The following is a 27,445-nucleotide window of genomic DNA, read 5'->3' as shown; positions in this document are numbered from 1 at the left end:
GTTCACTATGTACTGGAAGCTACCTCACTGATGGTTCACTATGTACTGGAAGCTACCTCACTGTGATGGTTGACTATGTACTGGAAGCTACCTCACTGTGATGGTTCACTATGTACTGGAAGCTACCTCACTGTGATGGTTCACTATGTACTGGAAGCTACCTCACTGTGATGGTTCACTATGTACTGGAAGCTACCTCACTGTGATGGTTCACTATGTACTGGTCTGGGAGATGAAGAGCTACGTGTTGCAATCTCTTCCCCTGTATGAGTCATACAAGAGCACACTTACCCCTAGAATTAATGAATGCTGTGACTGAGTGGAAGCTAGAGAGGCCAAATATCACAATCCCAGCCTCTACAGATAACGCACAAAACATTGAACGCCATCCGTAAAGCTGATGGGTTTGGGCCCCACATTGGATGTTTTACACACTGAACCTCGCAGGCAAGAGAGCAGTGTCTCAAGGCAGTGTCCCGCCTCCTGGGGAAGGTCAGAAAAGTGGTGACTTTTTTTCACAAAAGCACCACCGCTCACCAAGTTTTGAAGGTCAAGCAAGAGATGCTAGATACAGTTGAAGTCGGAAGTTTACATAAACTTAGGTTGGAGTCATTAAAACTCGTTTAACTCATTAAAACAAATTTCTTGTTAACAAACTATATAGTTTTGGCAAGTCAGTTAGGACATCTACTTTGTGCATGACACAAGTAATTTTTTCAATAATTGTTTACAGACAGATTATTTCACTTATAATTCACTGTATCACAATTCCAGTGGGTCAGAAGTTTACATACACTAAGTTGACTGTGCCTTTAAACAGCTTGGAAAATTCCAGAAAATGATGTCATGGCTTTAAAAGCTTCTGATAGGCTAATTGACATAATTTGAGTCAAGTGGAGGTGTGCCTGTGGATGTATTTCAAGGCCTACCTTCAAACTCAGTGCCTCTTTGCTTGACATCATGGGAAAATCAAAAGAAATCAGCCAAGACCTCAGAAAAATAATTGTGGACCTCCACAAGTCTGGTTCATCCTTAGGAACAATTTCCAAATGTCTGAAGGTACCACGTTCATCTGTACAAACAATAGTACGCAAGTATAAACACCATGGGACCACGCAGCCATCATACCGCTCAGGAGGAGACGCGTTCTGTCTCCTAGAGATGAACGTACTTTGGTGCGAAAAGTGCAAATCAATCCCAGAACAACAGCAGAGGACCTTGTGAATATGCTGGAGGAAACAGGTACAAAAGTATCTATATCCACAGTAAAAACGAGTCCTATATCGACATAACCTGAAAGGCCACTCAGCAAAGACGAAGCCACTGCTCCAAAACAGCCATAAAAAAGTCAGACTACGGTTTGCAACTGCACATGGGGACAAAGATCGTACTTTTTGGAGAAATGTCCTCTTGTCTGATGAAACAAAAATAGAACTGTTTGGCCATAATGACCATTGTTATGTTTGGAGGAAAAAGGGGGAGGCTTGCAAGCCGAAGAAAACCATCCCAACCGTGAAGCACGGGGGTGACAGCATCATGTTGTGAGGGTGCTTTGCAGCAGGAGGGACTGGTGCACTTCACAAAATAGATGGCATCATGAGGAAGTAAAATTATGTGGATATATTGAAGCAACATCTCAAGACGTCAGTCAGGAAGTTAAAGCTTGGTCGCAAATGGTTCTTCCAAATTGACAATGACCCCAAGCATACTTCCAACGTTGTGGCAAAATGGCTTAACGACAACAAAGTCAAGGTATTGGAGTGGCCATCACAAAGCCTTGACCTCAATCCTATAGAAAATGTGGGCAAAACTGAAAAAGCGTGTGCGAGCAAGGAGGCCTTCAAACCTGACAGTTACACAAGCTCTGTCAGGAGGAATGGGCCAAAATGCACCCAACTTATTGTGGGAAGGTTGTGGAAGGCTACCCAAATCGTTTGACCCACGTGAAACAATTTAAAGGCAATGCTACCAAATACTAATTGAGTGTATGTAAACTTCTGACCCACTGGGAATGTGATGAAAGAAATAAAGCTGAAATAAATAATTCTCTCTGCTATTATTCTGACATTTCACAGTCTTAAAATAAAGTGGTGATCCTAACTGACCTAAGACAGGGAATTTTTACTAGGATTAAATGTCAGGAATTGTGAAAAACTGAGTTTAAATGTATTTGGCAAAGGTGTATGTAAACTTCTGACTTCAACTGTATATCAAAGCACAAATGAATCCATGATGTCACAACCTGTTGGAATACCGTACATGACATGCTGGAATGTTATGTGGAACAGCAACCGGCCATATACTCTGCTGTATTGGACAAGGCTGTGAAGAAGTCGGTCAAATACATAGCCATGCTGACTGACAGTGAACTGAAGCTGGCAGAAGAACCCATTCAGCTACTCAACCCCCCTGAAAACAATGACGAGTCTCATGAGCAGTGAAACAAGTCCCACCTCATCAATGATTCCCCCTCTAAAGACAATGATTCTCAACTCCATGGCACCAGGTCCTGAGGACAGTGCAACCATCAGGGAGGCCAAGGCAGCCATCACTCAGGACTTGGAGAGAAGATACACAGACCCAGATCTTCTAGACTACCTTCACAGAGCTACAGCTAGACTACCTTCACAGAGTCCACAAGGATCTCATCAAAGAAATTATGGTGCATGAACATCAGGTATTTGATCTATTGTTTAATTATTTTTCATATTGTTTTTTGTTTTTATCATGTGCGTTTAAAATGTGATGAGATGTGTGTCACTTACACTTAATAATAATATGTTTGCCATTTTTCTTTCAGTTTCAAGCAGTGCAAGCAGGGCCATCCACAGAGGACGAAAATCCATCCTCATTTTTCCCCTGCACTTACTCCCGTGTCAGTTATTTGGGGAGCTTTTCAGAGGAGCAGACCAAGCCCTTTTCTACAATTATTGAGGAGGAGGTCCCCTCATACAAGGCAGCAGAATGCCTTTATGTGGATGCTGATCCTTTTGTGTGGTGGAAAACAAACCAGTCAAAGTTCCCCCATGTTGCAAAGCCTCCGTGTCCCAGAATCTCTGTTGCAAGTGAGAGAGTTTTCTCCACCGCAGGTGACATTGTCAGTGCAAGCCGTTCTCGTCTTGCTTCAGAGAATGTTGACATGCTTATCTGTTGACATGCTTATCTTTTTACAGAAGAACCTCAACATGAAGGAATATATATCTCATATGGGGTACCAACTTGATGTTGCACTTAGTTCTTTTGACATTTAATATTGCCTATACAAGTATGTACCCTGTTTATTTAAAGTAGAGAAGGCAAAGCACCTACAAGTTGTCAAAGCTAAGAAGCACTTTTAATTTGAATGCTTTTCTCCCCTTGATTTCATACAGTAGAGACAGAAACCAAGCTTAGTCAGTCATGCTGCCATTTTTTGAATGTAAGGTTTGATTTGTCTTTAGGCAAAATAAAGAGTTCATTGTTTAAAGGGCAATGTGTTTTTATTTTTTTCTTAAATTTAAAGATACCGAAACCAGACCGTTACTGTGGCCCACAACTGTGATGCATACCAAACCCTGGGACCACTGAATCGGTGCATCCCTAATATCCACTAGGGGGAGCCAGAGTAGCTTACCAAGCAAGAGGGGCCAAGGCGCTCTTTGATTCTAGATAGCGACAATGTTTGAACTTCCGGATCCTGTGTTATATGCCTGTTTACAAATGCTAGCTACATGTCAGGCTAGTCTGGTGTGTTCAATACGATGAACCACTTGTAGATGGGCCCCTCAGGGCTCTGCTCCGTCTCTGGACTGTACAAGCAAAGGGTGAATAGAATGAAAGCAATCTAACACCATCTCCGTGGGTTCCTTTTGAGTTAAACATGTTTACCCTGAAGAACTGATTTCATGAACAACTCAATCTAATTAAGGCAGACACAAAACACTGTTTTCAGATGTTTGAAATAGCCCTGCTCATCATTATTATAACACAGGCACTCACAATTTCTCCCATTCAAAACAGCAGATTTCACATGCTCTAACTAGGTCTGCTAAACATAAGATCACAAGCACACACAGTGTACCAAAGGAGTCGGCTGCATGACGAGGACGTACCGTATCTGGCATATTGGTGTCTGTCTGATGTTTCACGTAACCTCAAAGCCAATCCAGTTGTCAGACAATCGGTGGAACTCACACCAGTGGCAGCCCCAGTCCTCGTCTCCTTCACCCTTTATAGATTGCCAACATACCAGTCTTACTCCATGTTTCTTTATATATATTCGTGTTCAAATTTTGTGGTATCTCCCTCCAGCTATTGTCTTTTGCTTGCTTGTCTGAATACAACCGCATTGAAGGGTAGTAAAGGTTCTTGTATTATCTCAGCAGCTCGCACAGACGCTCCTCCAAACTGGACATAGACAATCTCTAAATAAAAAGCACAAGAAAGGAAGCTTCGTAGAAACGAAGTAGCAGAACACCCATCTTGTCTGTGTTTATACCCGAAGGGATACGAGAAAAGATGTGACGTAGACACAGGGGCGGGACTTCCGTTGTAAAACTCACTCCGTACTGCCCCTCAGTCTTCGCGAGGAATGATATGTCAGGTCTCAACTTCAAGTTTGAAAACTGTCGAATGACTGAGGGTATTACAAGAAGCTGCCTCTTTTATGATGAAACAAGACCTTGTAACACTACGCTCCCTCGAGTCTGTTTGTCTGTAGACCCCTTAAGTCTCCCCGTGGCACCTCAGGCCCACCGCCAGACTTCTGGGGGGGTCAAGAGTCCCAAGGCAGAGATTAAATCATGTGACACAGGCTCCCTGGAGCTTGTCAGTCAGCTGTGCTGTGCTGATGACTACTGCTGCTGTAATGACACGTACTGTGTTGACAAGACTAGCCCCTGATGGCAGCCAGACTAGCCCCCGATGGCAGCCAGACTAGCCCCTGATGGCAGCCAGACTAGCCCCTGATGACAGCCAGGCTAACCCCTGATGGCAGCCAGGCTAACCCCTGATGGCAGCCAGACTAACCCCTGATGGCAGCCAGACTAACCCCTGATGGCAGCCAGACTAACCCCTGATGGCAGCCAGACTAACCCCTGATTGGCAGCCAGGCTAGCCCCTGATTGCAGCCAGGCTAGCCCCTGATTGGCAGCCAGGCTAGCCCCTGATTGGCAGCCAGGCTAGCCCCTGATTGGCAGCCAGGCTAGCCCCTGATTGGCAGCCAGGCTAGCCCCTGATTGGCAGCCAGGCTAGCCCCTGATTGGCAGCCAGGCTAGCCCCTGATTGGCAGCCAGGCTAGCCCCTGATTGGCAGCCAGGCTAGCCCCTGATTGGCAGCCAGATTAACCCCTGATGGCAGCCAGGCTAGCCCCTGATTGGCAGCCAGGCTAGCCCCTGATTGGCAGCCAGATTAACCCCTGATGGCAGCCAGGCTAGCCCCTGATGGCAGCCAGGCTAGCCCCTGATGGCAGCCAGGCTAGCCCCTGATTGGCAGCCAGTTTAACCCCTGATGGCAGCCAGGCTAGCCCCTGATGGCTGCTACAGTGTGGAAAATAGGAGCAGACCTGTGTGGTCTGATGCAGTGAGTGTTACCGGTGTGTGTAATGGGCTATGTTACACAAAGTGCACAGTACGCTTTGTCTCCATCTCCCAACCTTCCAGCAGGAGAGCACGTGCACGAGGCCATTTTGCAAGGTGCTCCATTAGGGGAGAGAAATGCCCACTCATCCTGCTGGATGCTTGAGTCTCCAAATCACCATAAGGCTTTCAGTTATCTGTACATACTGTGTGTGTGTCAGAAACCCAGTCAGATGGAGTCAGCAGGGGGGAATTCCTGTTTTTCTTGGCACCGAACCCAGGGAAAGATAGCTTTTATTTGGCATCGGGATCTATTTGAATGCCCTGCCAGGAAATGTTAGTGAACGTGACACTTCTGCAGACTAGTCCAATGACTGGTGCAGTCTTCGTCAGGGCTAGGAGTTTTTCAGGCTCATCAACAAATGAACCTTTTCTGTTGCCATGGTAAACACGTACTCCATCACACTTCGTCTTTTATGAAGATATATGTCAGTGGGAACTCTCCAATCTGATTTCCATTCTGTGATGTTAACCAGATCAGGATGTTGTGGGTTTAGTGTTCAGGCCTATTTGATAAGACCTAGGCACCAACATCTGCAGGTGTAGCAGTGAAGATACTACACCGTGACCTTGTTGCCTTGTCAGAGACTGGAACCAGCATGGATTAGTTTGTGTTCCATGCCTCTTTTTTTTTTTTGGTCTGCCAGAGAGTAGGCTATTTTCATTCTTCACTGATGCATTAGGGCTGTTGTTTGAGGAGTAATACCCAACATTTTATTTTAGGTGTCCTCCCGTCCACCACTGCCCTTTACGCTGAATCAGTCTCTTTTATCTGCACTAGGATTTATCTGCTTATAGCAACCCTAAACCTTTGTTGTTGCTGTTTACCCCAACACAGAGAGGCCTAGTCGGTATTGTGATTCTCAGCCTCTTGTTTTTGAGCTGTTCAGGAGGAAGACCTGTCTGGTAAGTGATGTAGTCTGTGACGTGAAAGCTGGTGAGGAGGAGAAAACCCTCGCTCCTAATAAGGATGTAGACTCCAGGAAGGAGATCCTGTTGGTAGAATCTCACCTTGTGTCAGCAGTTTTGATACAGTACGCCAAGTGCTGCTTTTCAGTTACTGATCTCAGGCCTGTCGAAAGAAATGAAAAACTAGGCTGTGTGTTGTAATGCAGTATATAGGACTTTTTAAATTAACTTTAAACATCTGTCACTCACACAAAAGCACACATTTGAATTCTTGACAATGTTATTTATCCTAGTGACATCATCAGTGAGTGTATTATTCTGGTTTGACGCCTATTTGGACTATGATGAGAAGGCTAGACTTTCCGTGAGTTTATTAATCTGATATACTAAGAATGCCAGCTAAAGGCCTTCTCACGCTGTACATCAGATTGTCTTTTACAATTATTACGCCACACTGTGCGATGTTACCAAATTACAATCTTGTTATCAACCTGGCCAGATGGTACATTTTGCTTCCGTTCTGTCGTCACATTCTGCGATTGGCTTGCGAGGCTATGTCAACCAATGTAGGCTATGTCAACCAATGTAGGCTACGTCAACCAATGTAGGCTACGTCAACCAATGTAGGCTACGTCAACCAATGTAGGCTACGTCAACCAATGTAGGCTACGTCAACCAATGTAGGCTACGTCAACCAATGTAGGCTACGTCAACCAATGTAGGCTACGTCAACTGCAGAGGTGTATTTGATCTGCGTATGTGCCAGTGCCAGCAGCTGAGACTGCAAAATCCTTCATTATGTGCGGGCCTTTAGGGATCTTATATATTCTAATTTTGACATAGTTTTTCTGTATCTGTTTTAGGTTTTGACATTTGGAGGTCTTTCGCTCTTCGGCAGACCCACTCGGACCCAGATAATGGGTACAACCTGAGCAGGAGCGGTCGACCGATGATGCCACTCTGCTGCACTGTGACCAGCCATGTTCTCGTCCAAGGCTTTTCCCAGAAGGGGCTCCCCTCCCCCGACACTGTGCTTACATAGGTCAGGAATACAACTACATCATACAAAAGGAACGATGGTATGGACTTGTCTGAACTATGGCACACCTGCAGGATAAAGGTGAGGTCCCCCGACATCTGATACCAAAAGGAAAACCAAGATCAAGTAGATCCATATTTTATAAGGACAAAACAAGTCAATGAACAACTGATGGTTTAGCGTCCACACTTTCACTATGTTGACGAGGTTGCACCATGGCTGCTGATTCCTGTAGACTAGTAGACTCTCCGGTGCGGCACTGAGCCCAGTGACCCTGACCCATGATGCAGCGTAACGGTGGCGGGGTGGGGGCTGGTGGACAGCCGTGGGTGCTGCGGCGCGTGCGTCTCACCTGGCTCAGCTTCATGCTCTTCTTCATCCTGGTCTTCTTCCCGCTCATCGCCCACTACTACCTCACCACCATCGACGATGCGGGCGGCCCCGACAAGCGCATCTTCGGCCCTCGGCCCGGTGGTGAGCTGTGCGAAGCCAAGCACGTGCAGGACCTGTGCCGCATCCGCGAGTCAGTCAGCGAGGAGCTGCTACAGCTGGAGGCCAAGCGGCAGGAGCTGAACGGGGAGATCGTCCGGCTCAACCTGCGTATCGAAGCGTGCAAGCGTAGCATTGACAGTGCCAAGCAGGACCTGCTGCAGTTGAAGAACGTCATCAGCCAGACGGAGCACTCATACAAGGAGCTGATGGCACAGAACCAGCCCAAGCTCTCGCTTCCCGTGAGGTTATTACCTGACAAGGACGACCCAGGACTACCCCCGCCCAAGTCTGCCCGTGCCTGCCGCCTGCGCTCCTGCTTCGACTACGCCCGCTGCCCGTTGACCTCGGGCTTCCCTGTGTACGTCTACGACATGGCCTCCTACCCCTGGGGTGAGTCCCTGGACCCGCTGGTCAGGCAGGCCTTCGCCACCTCGGTGAAGAGCAGCATCTACGTGACGGACAACCCCAGCATCGCCTGTCTGTATGTGGTGCTGGTGGGGGAGCTGCAGGAGTCTCCTTCCTCCCCCCTCCCGGCCCCCTCAGCGCTGGAGAAGCAGCTGAAGGCTCTGCCGTACTGGAGGTCTGACGGACACAACCATCTCCTGGTCCACCTTTCCAGGAAGTCCATGACGCAGAACTTCCTGTACAATGTGAGCACGGGCCGGGCGGCAGTGGCCCAGTCCACCTTTCTTGAGCAGCAGTACCGCGAGGGCTTCGACCTGGTCGTGTCCCCACTGGTCCACGCCCTCTCTGAGCCCAACTTCCTGGAGGTGCCGCCCCAGGTGCCTGTCAAGAGGAAGTACCTGTTTACCTTCCAGGGCGAGAGGGTGGAGTCTCTGAGGAGCAGCCTGCAGGAGGGGCCGCCCCAGTCCTTTGAGGAGGAGATGGAGGGAGACCCGCCAGCCGACTACGACGATCGCATCATCGGCACGCTCAAGGCAGTGCAGGACAGCCACCTGGACCAGGTGCTGGTGGAGTTCACCTGTAAGAGCCCGCAGCCGAGCCTGCCCACAGAGTTGGCCCTGTGTGGGGAGAGGGAAGAGCGGCTAGAGGTCCTTAAGGCCTCCACCTTTGCCTTGGTCATCTCCCCCGGGGACGGTCAACTGATAGCCTCAGCGGGCAACGGCATGAGGCTGTTTGAGGCCCTGGAGGTGGGGGCCATCCCTGTGGTACTGGGGGACCATGCCAGGCTGCCCTACCATCAGCTGGTCCACTGGAGCGAGGCGGCCATTATGGTGCCCAAGCCCCGCATTACCGAGCTGCACTTCCTGCTACGCAGCCTATCAGACAATGACCTGCTGGCCATGCGGCGGCAGGGCCGCTTCCTGTGGGAAACCTACTTCTCTACCTCAGAGAACGTCCTGGGCACAATTCTGGCTAGCGTCCGGACCCGCATCCAGGTGCCCCCCGCGCCCATCCACGAGGAGCCCGCCCAGGAGATCCCCCACAAGGCGGGCAAGATGGCGGGCACGGACGCTAACCTGGCCGACAATGGCGACCTGGACCTGGGTCCCGTGGAGACGGAGCCACCCTACGCCTCACCACGCTTCCTTCGCAACTTCACCTACACAGCATCTGACACCTACCAGACCTGGAACCGCGCCCCGGGGCCTTTCCACCTCTTCCCTCACACGCCTCTGGACCCGGTGCTGCCCTCGGAGGCCAAGTTTCTGGGTTCGGGCACGGGCTTCCGCCCCATTGGCAGTGGCACGGGGGGCTCGGGGAAGGAGTTTCAGGCAGCGCTGGGTGGGAACGTGCCCCGGGAGCAGTTCACCGTGGTCATGCTGACCTACGAGAGGGAGGAGGTTCTGATGAACTCCCTGGAGAGGCTCAACGGGTTGCCTTACCTCAACAAGGTGGTGGTGGTGTGGAACTCCCCCAAGCCTCCTTCAGACGACCTGCTGTGGCCAGACATCGGCCTGCCCATCGTGGTGAGTACCTTCCATCATCGCTGAATACCAAACATACCCCTGCTGCTTAGTGCTCTCACTGCTCAGAATGAACAATATTATTGAATGGGAGAGAATACTTTGAAATGCAAAAAGTGTAACCTCAACCTGTGATGTGGTGCAGCAGTCTCTGAGGCTGTGTGTCTGAGAGAGTGTGCTCTAGTACATCAGGCTAGCTCCTGAAGCTGATTTGATCTGCTCTCCCTGCTTCGCTTTGAAGCTTTTCCCTACAAGTCTGCAGGCCAGCCAGTCAAATTACACCCGCTGATATAAAAGGAAATAGAAAATTTTTAGTCCACAGAAAAAGTCTGGCTTTTATAGTAGATGAGAAGTTAAACAGAATATTCAAGAACCCCAAATTACACTGCCTGTAGGCGAGATTCCCTCTCTGCGGGGGCTTATGATGGGAGGATAGTTGAATGATCTTGAATTAATAGCCTAATTGGTTGACACATTTTAAAATCCTCTTAAATATTTATTGCTAATAGACATACTTTCATGTTTCTACAGAGGGGTTAGTCTAAGAATGTTGTTGAGAAAGGGGGGCTGAGTGGTTTGGCCCATGGTTTACTACCCTGTGCTGTAGGCCTACTTTAATGAAATTCCACATTAGGACTCAAAGGATGCACAACACACTGTTTTTGCTCTGTACTGGAAGTCCTCTATTTTGAACATTTGACTGCTGGCATGCACACATTATTGGGATTGTATTACAAGTGAACTAATTAACTAAATACTAAAAAATCGTTTTTCAGTGAAGATTCCTGTGGACTTCCAGTCTTTGTACTAACACAGGTTAGCGATGGCTCCAGAAATTACCTTCAACTTCCTTCAAACTGCACACAGAGACATAAAAATGGTATCCATGAGTTCATTTGACTCTGGGGAAGTAGACAAAAAGGCATTGCCAAGATGTTGCACTATCCCTTTAACATGTCTCCTGTCCTGCAGGTGGTGCGCACGGAGAAGAACAGCCTCAACAACCGCTTCCTGCCCTGGGACGTCGTGGAGACGGAAGCCATCTTGTCCATCGACGACGACGCCCACCTCCGCCACGACGAGATCATGTTTGGGTTCAGGTCAGTGAGGGGGGGAGTCTGTTTCAGGACCTGTTATTGGAGCCAAAGTTCTTTGGAAAAAGAAAGTGCCATATGTTTTGTGTTTAATAGATTTATAAAGATTTTAAAAAAAAATATATATAAAAAAAATGGAACCCAGCAGACAGATTATCTGTCTACAGATAATGACAAATGTGTGAATTGACACTTATTCCAAAATCATTTTTTATAAATCTAACATTCAGAGAGATAATATCAATACTATGCATGTCAGTCTCTCTTGGCTAAATGTAGAGGAGAGACTGACTGCATCACTTCTTGTTTTTATAAGAAACATTGTTAAATTCAAAATGTTTGCATAATCAACTTACATACAGCACTGACACACACATACTTACCCCACCGGACATGCCACCAGGGGTCTTTTCACAGTCCCAAAATCCAGAAAAAAAAAAAACTTCAGTATTATATAGAGCCATGATTGCGTGGAACTCCCTTCCATCAAAGATATTGTGTGTATGTACTGATATGTAGGTTGTGTGGGACGTTTTACATTGATGTAGTTCAGTCCTTTAGCTGTTCTTGGCTATTAATGTTCTGTATTATTTCATGCTTTGTGGACCCCAGGAAGACTAGCTGCTGCAACAGCTCGTGCGGATCCTAATAAAATACCAAATACCAACCCACAATGACATCGAAAAGCATTTGTAGAACAGAATATACCACACAAAACAAACACATATCTCACTGACCCTGACAGATCAACAAGAGAAAAATGGACCATGTTGAATTTTCAAGTACACCCGAGCTAGACTTGCCTCAACTTGAATATATACAGTGCATTCGGAAAGTATTCAGACCAGTTACCCAGTTCTTTGTTGAAGCACCTTTGACAGTGATTTCAGCCTCGAGTCTTCGGTATGGCGCTACAAGCTTGGCACACCTGAACTGGGGGAGTTTCTTTCATTCTTTTCTGTAGATCTTCTCGAGCTCTGTCAGGTTGGATGGGGAGTGTCGCTGCACAGCTATTTTCAGGTCTCAGAAATGTTCGGTCGGGTTCAACGGGTTCAAGTCCTGGCTCTGGCTGGGCCATTCAAGAGACTTGAGATTCAGAGAATTGTCCTGAAGCCACTCCTGCGTTGTCTTGGCTGTGTGCTTAGGGTCGTTGTCCTGTTGGACGGTAAACATTCGCCCCAGTCTGAGGTCCTGAGTGCTCTGGAGCAAGTTTTTAATCAAGGATCTCTCTACTTTGCTGCATTCATCTTTCCCTCGATCCTGACTAGTCTCCCAGTCCCTGCCGCTGAAAAACATCCCCACAGCATGATGCTGCCACCACTGTGCTTCACCGTAGGGATGATGCCAGGTTTCCTCCAGACGTTTCCTTGATCAGACCAGAGAATCTTGTTTCTCATGATCTGAGAGTCCTTTAGGTACCTTTTGTCAAACTCCATGCGGGCTGTCATGTGCCTTTTACTGAGGAGTGGCTTCCACGTGTCCACTCTAACGTAAAGGCCTGATTGGTGGAGTGCTGCAGAGATGGTTGTCCTTCTGGAAGATTCTCCCATCTCTCCCCAGATCTGTGCCTCGACACAATCCTGTCTTGGAGCTCTATAGACAATTCCTTCGACCTCATGGCTTGTTTTTTGCTCTGACATGCATTGTCAACTACGGGACCTTATATAGACGTGTGTGCCTTTCCAAATCATGTCCAATCAATTGAATTTACCACAGGTGGACTCCAATCAGGTTGTATAAACATCTCAAGGATGATCAATGGAAACAGGATGCACCTGAGCTCAATTTAGAGTCTCATAGCAAAGGGTGTGAATACTTATGTAAATAAGATATTTCTGTTTTTTTTATACATTTGCAAAAATGTCTAAATACCTGTTTTTGCTTTGTTGTTATGGGGAATTGTGTGTAGATGGGGGGGAAGTATTTAATACATTTTAGAATAAGGCTGTAATTAAACAAAAAATAATTTCCGAATGCACTGTAAGTACCATATATAAAGCTATGTTCTTGGATAAAAATAAATAACAAAATGGCTGTGCTAGGGAAATGTAACCCCTCCCAAATCCATAGACAGCGCTCTACATGCAATGACTGAACATATTTTTACAAAATCTTTACCATATTTTGAAGCTATGCATTGTTTACATTCTTGCTGTTTTTAAACAATGGAGAAATAAAACCTTAGCCTATATTTTGGGTTTTGGTAAAGACATAGTTATGCTACGTCCCTCAGGCATTTATAAGTTACATTCTTCAAGGATCAATGGGTAAATATCAAGGATTTAATTGACTATTGAACAGCTTTAAATCCCAGGCTGTAGCTTGAAGTACCGTTTAAAGCCTAAGTGGGGGCTTGTGATTATGTGAACAGCACTCTGTGCGTCATCTAAAGGTTAGCCACTGCAGCATGTCCGGGCAGGCAATATGCTGCACTGTATGAATGGTGTCATTTGTCATGAATTATCCTGAACTCCCCAGGAACTCTCCTGGAATCTTTCTCCTCTCCTGGAACTGACCTGGAATATGTATCCTCTCCTGTAATGTTTCTCCTCACCTAGAGCTATCCTGTAATGTTTCTCCTCACCTAGAACTCTCCTGGAATGTTCCTCCTCACCTTGAACTCTCCTGGAACTATCCTGGAATGTTTCTCCTCACCTAGAACTCTCCTGGAATGTTCCTCCTCACCTAGAACTCTCCTGGAATGTTCCTCCTCACCTAGAACTCTCCTGTACCTCTCCTGTAATGTTTCTCCTCACCTAGAACTCTCCTGGAATGTTTCTCCTCACCTAGAACTCTCCTGGAATGTTCCTCCTCACCTAGAACTCTCCTGTACCTCTCCTGTAAAGTTTCTCCTAGAACTCTCCTGGAATGTTCCTCCTCACCTAGAACTCTCCTAGAACTACCCTGGAATGTTCCTCCTCACCTAAAACTCTCCTAGAACTATCCTGGAATGTTCGTCCTCACCTAGAGCTCTCCTGTACCTATCCTGTAATATTTCTCCTAGAACTCTCCTGGAAAGTTTCTCCTCACCTAGAACTCTCCTGGCACTATCCTGGAATGTTCCTCCTCACCTAGAACTCTCCTGTACCTATCCTGTAATATTTCTCCTAGAACTATCCTGGAATGTTTCTCCTCACCTAGAACTCTCCTGGAATGTTTCTCCTCACATAGAACTCTCCTGTACCTCTCCTGTAATATTTCTCCTAGAACTCTCCTGGAATGTTTCTCCTCACCTTGAACTCTCCTGGAACTATCCTGGAATGTTTCTCCTCACCTAGAACTCTCCTGGAACTCTCCTGGAATGTTTCTCCTCACCTTGAACTCTCCTGGAACTATCCTGGAATGTTTCTCCTCACCTTGAACTCTCCTGGAACTCTCCTGGAATGTTTCTCCTCACCTAGAACTCTCCTGTACCTATCCTGGAATGTTTCTCCTCACCTTGAACTCTCCTGGAATGTTCCTCCTCACCTTGAACTCTCCTGAAATGTTCCTCCCCACCTTGAACTCTCCTGGAATTATCCTGGAATGTTCCTCCTCACCTTGAACTCTCCTGGCACTATCCTGGAATGTTTCTCCTCACCTGGAACTATCCTGGAATGTTCCTCCTCATCTTGAACTCTCCTGGCACTATCCTGGAATGTTCCTCCTCACATTGAACTCTCCTGACACTATCCTGGAATGTTCCTCCTCACCTTGAACTCTCCTGGCACTATCCTGGAATGTTTCTCCTCACCTTGAACTCGCCTGGAATGTTTCTCGTCACCTTGAACTCTCCTGGAATGTTTCTTCTCACCTTGAACTCTTCTGGCACTATCCTGGAATGTTTCTCCTCACCTTGAACTCTCCTGGCACTATCCTGGAATGTTCCTCCTCACCTTGAACTCTCCTGGCACTATCCTGGAATGTTTCTCCTCACCTTGAACTCTCCTGGCACTATCCTGGAATGTTCCTCCTCACCTTGAACTCTCCTGGCACTATCCTGGAATGTTTCTCCTCACCTTGAACTCTCCTGGAATTATCCTGGAATGTTTCTCCTCACCTTGAACTCTCCTGGCACTATCCTGGAATGTTTCTCCTCACCTTGAACTCTCCTGGAATTATCCTGGAATGTTTCTCCTCACCTTGAACTCTCCTGGCACTATCCTGGAATGTTTCTCCTCACCTTGAACTCTCCTGGAATGTTCCTCCTCACCTTGAACTCTCCTGGAATGTTCCTCCCCACCTTGAACTATCCTGGAATGTTCCTCCTCACCTTGAACTCTCCTGGCACTATCCTGGAATGTTCCTCCTCACCTTGAACTCTCCTGGCACTATCCTGGAATGTTTCTCCTCACCTTGAACTCTCCTGGAATGTTTCTCCTCACCTTGAACTCTCCTGGCACTATCCTGGAATGTTTCTCCTCACCTTGAACTCTCCTGGAATTATCCTGGAATGTTTCTCCTCACCTTGAACTCTCCTGGCACTATCCTGGAATGTTCCTCCTCTCCTTGAACTCTCCTGGCACTATCCTGGAATGTTCCTCCTCACCTTGAACTCTCCTGGCACTATCCTGGAATGTTTCTCCTCACCTTGAACTCTCCTGGCACTATCCTGGAATGTTCCTCCTCACCTTGAACTCTCCTGGAACTATCCTGGAATGTTTCTCCTCACCTTGAACTCTCCTGGAATTATCCTGGAATGTTTCTCCTCACCTTGAACTCTCCTGGCACTATCCTGGAATGTTTCTCCTCACCTTGAACTCTCCTGGAATTATCCTGGAATGTTTCTCCTCACCTTGAACTCTCCTGGCACTATCCTGGAATGTTTCTCCTCACCTTGAACTCTCCTGGAATGTTCCTCCTCACCTTGAACTCTCCTGGAATGTTCCTCCCCACCTTGAACTCTCCTGGAATTATCCTGGAATGTTCCTCCTCACCTTGAACTCTCCTGGCACTATCCTGGAATGTTTCTCCTCACCTGGAACTATCCTGGAATGTTCCTCCTCACCTTGAACTCTCCTGGCACTATCCTGGAATGTTCCTCCTCACCTTGAACTCTCCTGGCACTATCCTGGAATGTTCCTCCTCACCTTGAACTCTCCTGGCACTATCCTGGAATGTTTCTCCTCACCTTGAACTCTCCTGGAATGTTTCTCCTCACCTTTAACTCTCCTGGCACTATCCTGGAATGTTTCTCCTCACCTTGAACTCTCCTGGAATTATCCTGGAATGTTTCTCCTCACCTGGAACTATCCTGGAATGTTTCTCCTCACCTTGAACTCTCCTGGCACTATCCTGGAATGTTCCTCCTCACCTTGAACTCTCCTGGCACTATCCTGGAATGTTCCTCCTCACCTTGAACTCTCCTGGCACTATCCTGGAATGTTTCTCCTCACCTTGAACTCTCCTGGAATTATCCTGGAATGTTTCTCCTCACCTTGAACTCTCTTGGAATTATCCTGGAATGTTTCTCCTCACCTTGAACTCTCCTGGAACTCTCCTGGAATGTTTCTCCTCATCTAGAACAACAGCTCCACTGGGAATTTATGAAGCATGCATGTAATGAGAATGTGCTAGATCGCCAAGGAAAAGGTCTGATGTTTGGTAGGAGTATATAATTGATGTGTGTGGACTTGTGGAGAATTCCTCTGTTCACCAGAAGTAGAAATGTAGGTAACCCCAGAAGAGGTGTGTGTGCATGCAGAGAGGACAGCCCCTCAGAGATGAGGGTGGGTGCAGTGTGTGGGAGAGAAACGAATGCACAACACATACCTCGATACAGCTCTTCTCCTTGTAGATTGCTGTCCTTGCTGATGAGCTGTAGAGACCTTGTTGTCAGCTAAATCATTTTCATTATAGGCCTTCATGTACAGTAGAATATGTATATACTGTGGTCACATTTTGATGGAATTCTCTGTTCATTCTCCCCTGTATAATGCTGACTTTTCCTCTACATAATTGAATCAAACTGTATAAGTCTGGTTGGTATCAGAGTGTGGTTAGTAACTGTATAACAGTCTGGTTGGTATCAGAGTATGTTTGGTACCTGTATAACAGGCTGGTTGTGGGTATCAGAGTATGGTTAGTACCTGTATAACAGTCTGGTTGGTATCATAGTATGGTTAGTACCTGTATACCAGTCTGGTTGGTATCAGAGTATGGTTAGTAACTGTATAACAGTCTGGTTGGTATCAGAGTATGGTTAGTAACTGTATACCAGTCTGGTTGGTATCAGAGTATGGTTAGTAACTGTATAACAGTCTGGTTGGTATCAGAGTATGGTTAGTAACTGTATAACAGTCTAGTTGGTATCATAGTATGGTTAGTAACTGTATAACAGTCTGGTTGGTATCAGAGTATGGTTAGTAACTGTATAACAGTCTGGTTGGTATCATAGTATGGTTAGTAACTGTATAACAGTCTGGTTGGTATCAGAGTATGGTTAGTAACTGTATAACAGTCTGGTTGGTATCATAGTATGGTTAGTAACTGTATAACAGTCTGGTTGGTATCAGAGTATGGTTAGTACCTGTATAACATGCTGGTTGTGGGTATCAGAGTATGGTTAGTAACTGTATACCAGTCTGGTTGGTATCAGAGTATGGTTAGTAACTGTATAACAGTCTAGTTGGTATCATAGTATGGTTAGTAACTGTATAACAGTCTGGTATCATAGTATGGTTAGTAACTGTATACCAGTCTGGTTGGTATCAGAGTATGGTTAGTAACTGTATAACAGTCTAGTTGGTATCATAGTATGGTTAGTAACTGTATAACAGTCTGGTTGGTATCATAGTATGGTTAGTAACTGTATAACAGTCTGGTTGGTATCATAGTATGGTTAGTAACTGTATAACAGTCTAGTTGGTATCATAGTATGGTTAGTAACTGTATAACAGTCTGGTTGGTATCATAGTATGGTTAGTAACTGTATAACAGTCTGGTTGGTATCATAGTATGGTTAGTAACTGTATAACAGTCTGGTTGGTATCATAGTATGGTTAGTAACTGTATAACAGTCTAGTTGGTATCATAGTATGGTTAGTAACTGTATAACAGTCTGGTTGGTATCATAGTATGGTTAGTAACTGTATAACAGTCTGGTTGGTATCATAGTATGGTTAGTAACTGTATAACAGTCTGGTATCATAGTATGGTTAGTAACTGTATACCAGTCTGGTTGGTATCAGAGTATGGTTAGTAACTGTATAACAGTCTAGTTGGTATCATAGTATGGTTAGTAACTGTATAACAGTCTGGTTGGTATCATAGTATGGTTAGTAACTGTATAACAGTCTGGTTGGTATCATAGTATGGTTAGTACCTGTTTAACAGTCTGGTTGGTATCAGAGTGTGGTTAGTACCTGTTTAACAGTCTGGTTGGTATCAGAGTATGGTTAGTAACTGTATACCAGTCTGGTTGGTATCAGAGTATGGTTAGTAACTGTTTAACAGTCTGGTTGGTATCAGAGTATGGTTAGTAACTGTATAACAGTCTAGTTGGTATCATAGTATGGTTAGTAACTGTATAACAGTCTGGTTGGTATCATAGTATGGTTAGTACCTGTTTAACAGTCTGGTTGGTATCAGAGTATGGTTAGTACCTGTTTAACAGTCTGGTTGGTATCATAGTGTGGTTAGTACCTGTTTAACAGTCTGGTTGGTATCATAGTATGGTTAGTAACTGTATAACAGTCTGGTTGGTATCATAGTATGGTTAGTAACTGTATAACAGTCTGGTTGGTATCAGAGTATGGTTAGTACCTGTTTAACAGTCTGGTTGGTATCAGAGTATGGTTAGTACCTGTATAACAGTCTGGTTGGTATCAGAGTATGGTTAGTACCTGTATAACAGTCTGGTTGGTATCAGAGTATGGTTAGTAACTGTATAAAAGGCTGGTTGTGGGTTTTACAGTCTGGTCAGTAACTCGTGTTTCTCTACGTGTTGTTGTGTTTATCAGAGTGTGGAGGGAGGCCAGGGACCGCATCGTGGGCTTCCCCGGGAGGTTCCATGCCTGGGACGTCAACCACCAGTCCTGGCTCTACAACTCAAACTACTCCTGTGAACTGTCCATGGTGCTGACGGGCGCCGCCTTCTTTCACAAGGTACAGTCCCTCCCCCTCTCCCATCATTCAACCCTGTGACCCCTGACCTCTATGCGACATAACTCTGCTGCCAACTCGCCTGTTTTCCTCATCCCAATGTTTCAAATGTTATGTGTCTGAATGAACATGACCCTGGTTGATCCTCTGCTCCATGTTGTCTCTGCTGCAGTACTATGCGTACCTGTACTCGTACATGATGCCCCAGGCCATCCGCGACATGGTGGATGAGTACATCAACTGTGAGGACATCGCCATGAACTTCCTGGTGTCGCATATCACCCGCAAGCCCCCTATCAAGGTCAGTGGGCCATGCATGCACACACACCCACACCGAACGTACACATTCTGAACACACAGGTACTCTCAAAAACACCCACACCGAACGTACACATTCTGAACACACAGGTACTCTCAAAAACACCCACACCCGAACGTACACATTTTGAACACACACAGGTACTCTCAAAAACACACACACCCACACCGAACGTACACATTTTGAACACACACAGGTACTCTCAAAAACACACACACCCGGGGCCCTGCTTATTTACACCGACCATTACTCAACCTGACATGTTCAATATACTGTTGTGAATTATAAATCAGAACACAGCGAGATTGAATTGTTGCCCTAAGCTTGCGTTTCCCTCTAAATCTATTTTACAAGACATTTCTGACTAATATTTACAGATTTATGGCTAGTGGACTAATTATACCAACCAAGCCAAGTGGAAGATGTGAGACCCTCAGTTTTAGCCCCTTTGATATACAGAGGCTTGATTCGGAGGTGTTTCTTAGAATTGAAGGACATGCTTTGATGGAGTGTGTAACTTGACAGTTATTCCCTGGTAGGAATTAGGCTGGTGAATAGTGCAGGTAGTGGAAGTCAACTCCTGTAACTAAGTGACTTGAATTTTTCTGGAAAATCAGCCTTAAGAGATTCAGTAAGCCTCCATCTTGTGTGTCGTGGACAATTACATTTGACAATTTTGTAGACACTCTTATCCAGAGGGCCTTTCAATTAGATTTGAAGTGCTTCTCTTAAGGGCACATTGACAGATTTTTTACCTAGTCGACTCAGGGATTCTAACCAGCGACCTTTCAGTTACTGGCTCAATAGCTTTTGTGCTAGTATTCATTGACACACACTGAGTGTACAAAACATTAAGAACACCTGCTCTTTCCATGACGTAGACTGACGAGGTGAATATGTTTGAAATCTATGATCCCTTATTAATGTCACTTGTTAAATCCACTTTAGTCAGTGTAGATGAAGGGGAGGAGACGGGTTAAAGAAGGATGTTTAATCCTTGAGACATGGAGTGTGTGTGTGTGCCATTCAGAGGGTGAATTGGCTAGACAAAATATTTAAGTGCCTTTGAACAGGGTATGGTAGTAGGTGCCAGGCACACCGTTTTTTGTCAAGAACTGCAACGCTGCTGGGTTTTTCAGGCTCAACAGTTTCCCGTGTGCATCAAGAATGGTTCACCACCCAAATGACATCCAGCCAACTTGACACAACTGTGAGAAGCATTGGAGTGAACATGGGCCAGTATCCCTGTGGAACGCTTTTGACACCTTGTAGAGTCCATGCCCCAATGAATTGAGGCTGTTCTGAGGGCAAGGGGGGGGGGTGCAACACAATGCTGGGTATACTCCGTGTAGGAGAGGACACTGACAGTGGACTGTCATATGTTACGACTGCATGTTCACAGTATCAACAAAGCAATAAAAATGGTTGTTACAATTTAATTAGATATGTATACAAACTCACACGCTGTCTCACACACTCACATTTTCCCTCTCTCTCCCCATCTCAGGTGACGTCTCGTTGGACCTTCCGCTGCCCCGGCTGCCCTCAGGCCCTGTCGCATGACGACTCTCACTTCCACGAGCGCCACAAGTGCATCAACTTTTTTGTCAAGGTGTATGGCTACATGCCCTTACTCTACACGCAGTTCCGCGTGGACTCTGTGCTCTTCAAAACGCGCCTACCCCACGACAAGACTAAGTGCTTCAAGTTCATCTAGCCCAGGGCTAGGCCCAGCTAAGAACGTTGGGCAGAACGGAGCTAGAGAGTGAGGAACTCAGGCAGGATGGAAGAGATTGCAGAGAGGACTGGTTGTGAGAAAGAGGGAGGTTTTGGGATGAGGGCTTAAACCCAGGAATGGATCTTGGATGAATGACACAGACCACACCTTCACTGGAACCTCTGATAGGCTGGAAGCTGAGAAGAACCTCTGCCAATCAAGAAGCCTTTTCATTTTTTTACGTAATTGTATTCTTCATCATGTCGTTCATGTGTGTTACATCATCAACTACTACAGATTTAATTTAGCTTGTTATGGGCCTGCAGAGAGAAAGAGGAGAGGACACTGGCAACACTGCCTGTCCAAGGACAGTGACTTAACTTGACTCTGCGAGACAAATTCAAACTGCCATTGTAAACGGACTGGTTTTAAACTGACACAGGGTAAGAATGAGACAGTGGACTGTCATGTGGGCCAGCCCTGAGCTCCTGAATTGCTAGCTAGACAACAGACTGGTTTTAAACTGACACAGGGTGAGAATGAGACAGTGGACTGTCATGTGGGCCAGCCCTGAGCTCCTGAATTGCTAGCTAGACAACAGACTGGTTTTAAACTGACACAGGGTGAGAATGAGACAGTGGACTGTCATGTGGGCCAGCCCTGAGCTCCTGAATTGCTAGCTAGACATTTCACCGTTTGAGAGATAAACAAAGGCATACCCCATTTGTCATTGCACAAATTGTTTTGTTTTTTGTCATTTATTTTATTTTTGGTACTCATTTTACATGTATTTACTCTACTCTTGTATATGAAACCGTGAGAGAAGCACTGATGGTTGTAGAAGTATTCTATTCAATGATCTTGTTATTTTTTTTACGTGGTGTTTAATAGTGTAAATCTCCATGTGGGATGGTCAGTCGTCACCAGAACCTCTTGTGATTAGCTGACCCATAGAATCACTAGATCGAGTAAAGGCCCTCAGACCATGTCAATTTCACAGTAGATTATATTTCTATGGGCAGACCTAAACTAAGCTAGAAAGTGGTCTTTGTCATTCTGTCTTTAAATGACCTCAGATGGAGACTACAGGACCATTATGCCACAAGTTCTACAAGTTTACCAGAGAAATCTGTAAAATATTCATAGGAAACTGTATTAGTTGGAATCCCATTACCTAACACATTCATTAAGCCTACAGGAGACTACAATGGTGTAAAGTCAGACCTTGGCTTTTTTCTGACTTTTTGGATGTTAGTGATATTGATCTACCCAATAGTTATTGTTAAATGTCTGAGTAGTCCTAATTACGTGTTCAGTAATGGGATTAGGGTGACGTTGCCCCTAGATGCTGATCTTGGGTCAGTCTTTAACTTCTCCCACTAATGGTTAATGTTAGGATTGGGGAGGGGAAGCTGATTCCAGATCAGTACCAAGGGGAAACTTCCCGCGGGAGCATCAATTGGGCAATTGTACAAGGAATTGAAAAATAAGCTTATTTCGCCTCTGAAGATGTTTTGGTGTTTCTGTCTCTCATCATGGTCCAATCATGTCAACGGTTACAGTTCCATTCAGTTTGAGCCTTCAAAAGGAGCTTCTTCTCTGTACAGCGTCTCCTTGTCGGTCCCTCAAGTTTCATTTCATAACGATTTGATGCTCGATGAATGTTTTCTTTGCCAAATAGGTACGATGTTATATGCTGAAAAACAGCATAATGTTTTGTAAAGTGCACAATGCAGTCTGGTACCCCCCCCCCCTTTAGACGGTACTCTTCCACCTCGGCCCCCCCCCCCCTTCCCTTTGGACGGTACTCTTCCACCTCGGCCCCCCCCCCCCTTCCCTTTAGACGGTACTCTTCCACCTCGGCCACCCCCATCCCAACCCAAAAATGGTCCCTCAGCTATTAAAATGGCAGCGCCCGCCCTTGTACTATGCAGGTCTTATTAATTAATGTACTTTGACCATTTCTGGCTTCATTCCGTTTATTTGACTGGATGATCTAAACTAACAATACATCCTTTATTTGAGATGATTCAGGAGAGATGACAACACTGTTGATCAGAAAATAGGATCGGTCTTACTCTGGGAGGCTACTTTTATACAACTCAACATTATCGCCCCACATACTTTCTGTATATTTATTTAATTGAATATATTAAATGGATCATCTAAGGCTTGCTTCTAAATGGGTTTGTGAATAGAAATGACTGCAATAAAATGGAATGTGATCTTGGTCATTAGCTCTAACAACAGAACCTGCTCCTCGGACTGACCCTGCATCAGTGGACCCCATTACAACACTAATGAAAATCAAATCAAGTGTTATTTGTCACATGCTTTGTAAAGAACTGGTGTAGACTAACATTGAAATGCTTACCTACCCTTCCCAACAATGTAGAGAGAACAATAGAACGATAATAACACAAGGAATAAATACACAATGAGTAAAGATAACTTGGCTATATACACGGGGTACCAGTACAGAGTTGATGTGCAGGGGAATGAGGTAATTGAGGTAGACATGTACATATAGGTAGGGGTGAAGTGACTTGGCAATAGGATAGATAATAAGCACTAGCAGCAGCGTATGTGATGAGTCGAGTTGATTCAAAAGGGGGTCAGTGCAGATAGTTTGGGTAGCTATTTGGTTAACTATTTAGCAATCTTAAGGTTTGGGGGTAGAAGCTGTTCAGGGTTCTATTGGTTTCAGACTTGGTGCATAGGTACCGCTTGTCTATGACTTGGGTGGCTGGAGTCTGACAATTTTTTAGGGCCTTCCTCTGACACCGCCTGGTATTAAGGTCTGGGATGGCAGGAAGTTCAGCCCCAGTGATGTACTGAGCCTCACGCACTACCCGCTGTAGCGCCTTGCGGTTGGATGCTAAGCAGTTGCCATATCAAGCGATGATGCAGCCAGTCAAGATGGTACAGCTGTAGAACTTTATGAGGATCTGAGGGCCCATGCTGAATCTTTTCATCCTCCTGAGGGGGAAGAGGTGTTGTCGGGCCTTCACGACTGTGTTTGGACCATGTCAATTCCTTAGTGATGTGGATGCCGAGAAACTAGAAGCTCTCAGCCCGCTCCACTACAGCCGAGTGCTACGGGGTGATAGTGATTTAGACGGGTTACCTTGGCATTCTTGGACACAGGGTCTATGGTGGTCTGCTTGAAACATGCAGGTATTACAGACTGGGTCCTGGAGGTTGAAAATGTCAATGAAGACACTTGCCAGCTGATTAGAGCATGCTCTTTGTACCCGTCCTGGTAACCCATCTGCCCCCGCGGCCTTGTGAATGTTATTCTGTTTAAAGGTCTTACTCACATCGGCTATGGCGAGCGAAATCAAACAGTCGTCCGGAACAGCATTCCTCGAAGCGAGCATAGAAGGAATTTCGCTCGTCTGGTAGGCTTGCGTCACTAGGCAGCTCATGACTGGGTTTCCCTTTGTAATCCTTGATCGTTTGCAAGCTCTGCCACATCCGAGTGTCAGAACCGGTGTAGTAGGATTCGATTTTAGTCCTGTATTGAGGCTTTGCCTGGTTGACGGCTGTGATTTCCGGTTGTGATTTCTTATAAGTGTCAGGATTAGTGTCCCTGAAAGCGGTAGCTCTATGTGGCATTGACTGCACGTCGTAAAACTTGCCCTAAAATGCAGACCTGGGATCAGCTCTAGCCTGCACCAATCTTAACCGGAACCTTTGACAGGTGAAAAGCAAAACTGATCTGAGATCAGGACTTTGAGACAACAACAGTCTAGGTATGTGCTCAAACTCAGTTAAACCTGTTTTATGACTGGGTCAATCCATTTGCAATAAGGTGCACTTGCACATAGCAGTAGCTTCAGTTTGAGCTCCAGATCTTCCCTGCATAATTACCTAGCTGACAGACTTCTGACGTTTCCTGAGGCAGGGAGGGGTCTGGCCGGGTGACGTCTCACACAGTGGAAGTCCCACCTCCATCCTGCCCCTTTCAGTTTTCTTCAGGGCCAATGGCACAGGAGGTTTGGCCGTGGCAACAAGCAAGGAAAGAGGGCCAGGAAAAAGCCGACACTCATTCCTTTAGCTAGGTGTTTAAGTGTTCTAAAACTGTGCTCCTGTGACTGTCCCTCACCCAACCCTGGGTCTTGTTCATTATACCCCAAACAGACTGAAGCAGAGGGAATAAAGGCTTGTTTTAATTTAGTTGAAAAAACAACACTAAAGCTGTTTGCTTGTGTTCCCTAATGAATAGGGCCCTGGACTAGCACCTGCAACTACTACTGCCAGCCCTGTTCTGTACCAGACTGACCAATGATGACAGGGTAAAACGAATTAAAGTTGGTTAAAAACATGTCTCTGACTCGTGTCGTTCTTTCGTGGTCCAGCTCCGTCTCCTCCTTTACCGCAGAAATAGAACAGTGGCCTACATTCCTGACATGCATTGCTTCATTCACTCAACCCACGTGTTATTAGCCACTTCATGAGCTTGTTCAGCTTAGTCGATGATACTGCAAGATAGACTATGGGATTTAGTTCAGTCAGCAAACTGGGTCTCAAACTAGACTAGAGCAATGTGTCACCAATCTCACCATGGGAGAATCTCAATTGCATACTCCTCGCCTCCTCAAAACCCATTGGAGGAGAAGGTCACAGGGGAGAGAGCTCTGGTTTTCTCATCCAATCGGGTTTTGAGGAGGCGAGGAGAGTGGACGTGAGGCGTATGCAATTGAGATTGTCACAGTGACTCCATTCCACAGGACTTAGTGTTGTGAGGTGTGACTGTTTGCTGCAGGACCCCTGGCCCAATGGGAGTGGAGTGTGGGGCGTTGGGCAACATGCCTGAACTAAACACTGAGCCTCTGACATCACAGAGAGAGGAGAGATGAGAGAATACACCCCCGCACCCCGCTGCTCCAGCCAGGAGTGAGGAGGAGGTTCTTGTTACAGTAAAACATGGGTGCTACTACTCGTGTTCACCTCTGCCATCCAACATGTTTCACAGTGAAATGTGCATCCAGTCCTGCTTCAGAGTCAGCAGGACACGTGTCATGATACTACTGTGTGGAATGCTGCTTGTCATACAGTAGGTCTATTCCTCACCAGGGATTCTCTACATAGAAATAGAATAACTCGATTATATTTCCATGGAAGAACATAGTGTGGAGATGTCATGCCATTCATGCAGGGTGATACAATAGCTCTAATTTGTGACACATTAAAGGTGCTGGATTGGCCACCAACCGGTCGATCTCTAAGGCATTCCTAGTCGATCACCAACTATTTCTGTAAAAAAACAACGATAAAGCCTTGCATTCCTATTTCTTTTATGCGTTTCACGCTGTTGGCGGTATGTGCACTTGATTCTGCTGCCCTAGTACCGGGAAGGTAAATTGTTCCCAGAGAGCCATTTAAATGCCCCTATAGGCATACCGCTGGCCAAACAGATAGCTCAGATCATGGTGTCTGCACAGTATTCTGGAGCCATAGACTTTAAAAATAAGTCTCGTTGCACAGCAAAGAGACCCAACGAATACAGTGAAGAGCTGCTGTTTTTATGTGTAAGTTTATGTTCAAGTTCTTATTCAACAGTGTGAACACTTCAACACCTTTATAAGCCACCAGCACTGCAGCTGCAATGAATGAGTATAGCAAAGTGTTCCGATAAGCTTGCCTTGTTATTATTAGTAGCTTGTCTTTTTTTAAATCGAGGAATATTTCACTTTCTCTGGTCATAGGAGTAACAACATTCATTTGTGCATGAGGCAGAAGTAATGCAGTGTGATTTGAGTTTCACCATCAGCTGGAAGACTGTCCCCTTTTCTCCACGGAGGGAAGGAGTGCGGAGGGACCGTGAGTGAGAGGCTCCCTCCCTCCCCTCAGATTGACCATCAGATGCAGCCCATCAATCCAGTACAAAAAAAGGAGCTAATTATTCTGCTCACTAATTTGTGCCTCACAAGTACTACAACAAATGATCTATTACCAGTGTGATCATATACCTAAATGTTTTCAATTTAACTTCAAAATGACCTGAGAAGAACAACATTGGCAGGGCAATTCAAGCATAGCCAATGCAGTGATAATGTATTGGGCCTCATTGCTACAGAACTGTTTTTAATTGGTTAATGTTGCATAGGCTTAAGATTTTTCAGTCATGTTTACAAAAAATCTGAGCGGTAGATCTCAGCTTGCATTTTGACTCAGAAAGTGATCTTGGCTCAGAAAAGGTTGTTGACTATTTAGGTTCAGTGCTGTGTTTGATTCTGTAACAAAG

At 45.8% G+C, this 27,445-nt stretch overlaps 1 protein-coding gene across 1 annotated transcript in view; it reads left to right on the top strand.

Annotated features, from left to right (window-relative positions):
* LOC129825450 (exostosin-like 3) overlaps positions 1–25,522 on the top strand; it is a 59,116-nt gene extending 33,594 nt beyond the window's left edge. Inside the window, exons 2-6 of the mRNA XM_055885560.1 lie at positions 7,388–9,986; positions 10,956–11,083; positions 19,018–19,162; positions 19,332–19,460; positions 20,986–25,522. Coding sequence (XP_055741535.1) covers positions 7,845–9,986; positions 10,956–11,083; positions 19,018–19,162; positions 19,332–19,460; positions 20,986–21,195 — 2,754 coding nt within the window. The 5' untranslated portion in view covers positions 7,388–7,844 and the 3' untranslated portion in view covers positions 21,196–25,522. The remainder of the gene's footprint in view (positions 1–7,387; positions 9,987–10,955; positions 11,084–19,017; positions 19,163–19,331; positions 19,461–20,985) is intronic.
* Positions 25,523–27,445: the final 1,923 nt, after the last annotated feature.

The sequence above is a fragment of the Salvelinus fontinalis genome, chromosome 27 (genome assembly GCF_029448725.1).
Source record: "Salvelinus fontinalis isolate EN_2023a chromosome 27, ASM2944872v1, whole genome shotgun sequence".
Lineage (NCBI taxonomy): Eukaryota > Metazoa > Chordata > Actinopteri > Salmoniformes > Salmonidae > Salvelinus > Salvelinus fontinalis.
The sequence above is the reverse complement of the archived record's forward strand: the minus strand, read 5'-3'. Positions and strand labels throughout refer to the sequence as shown.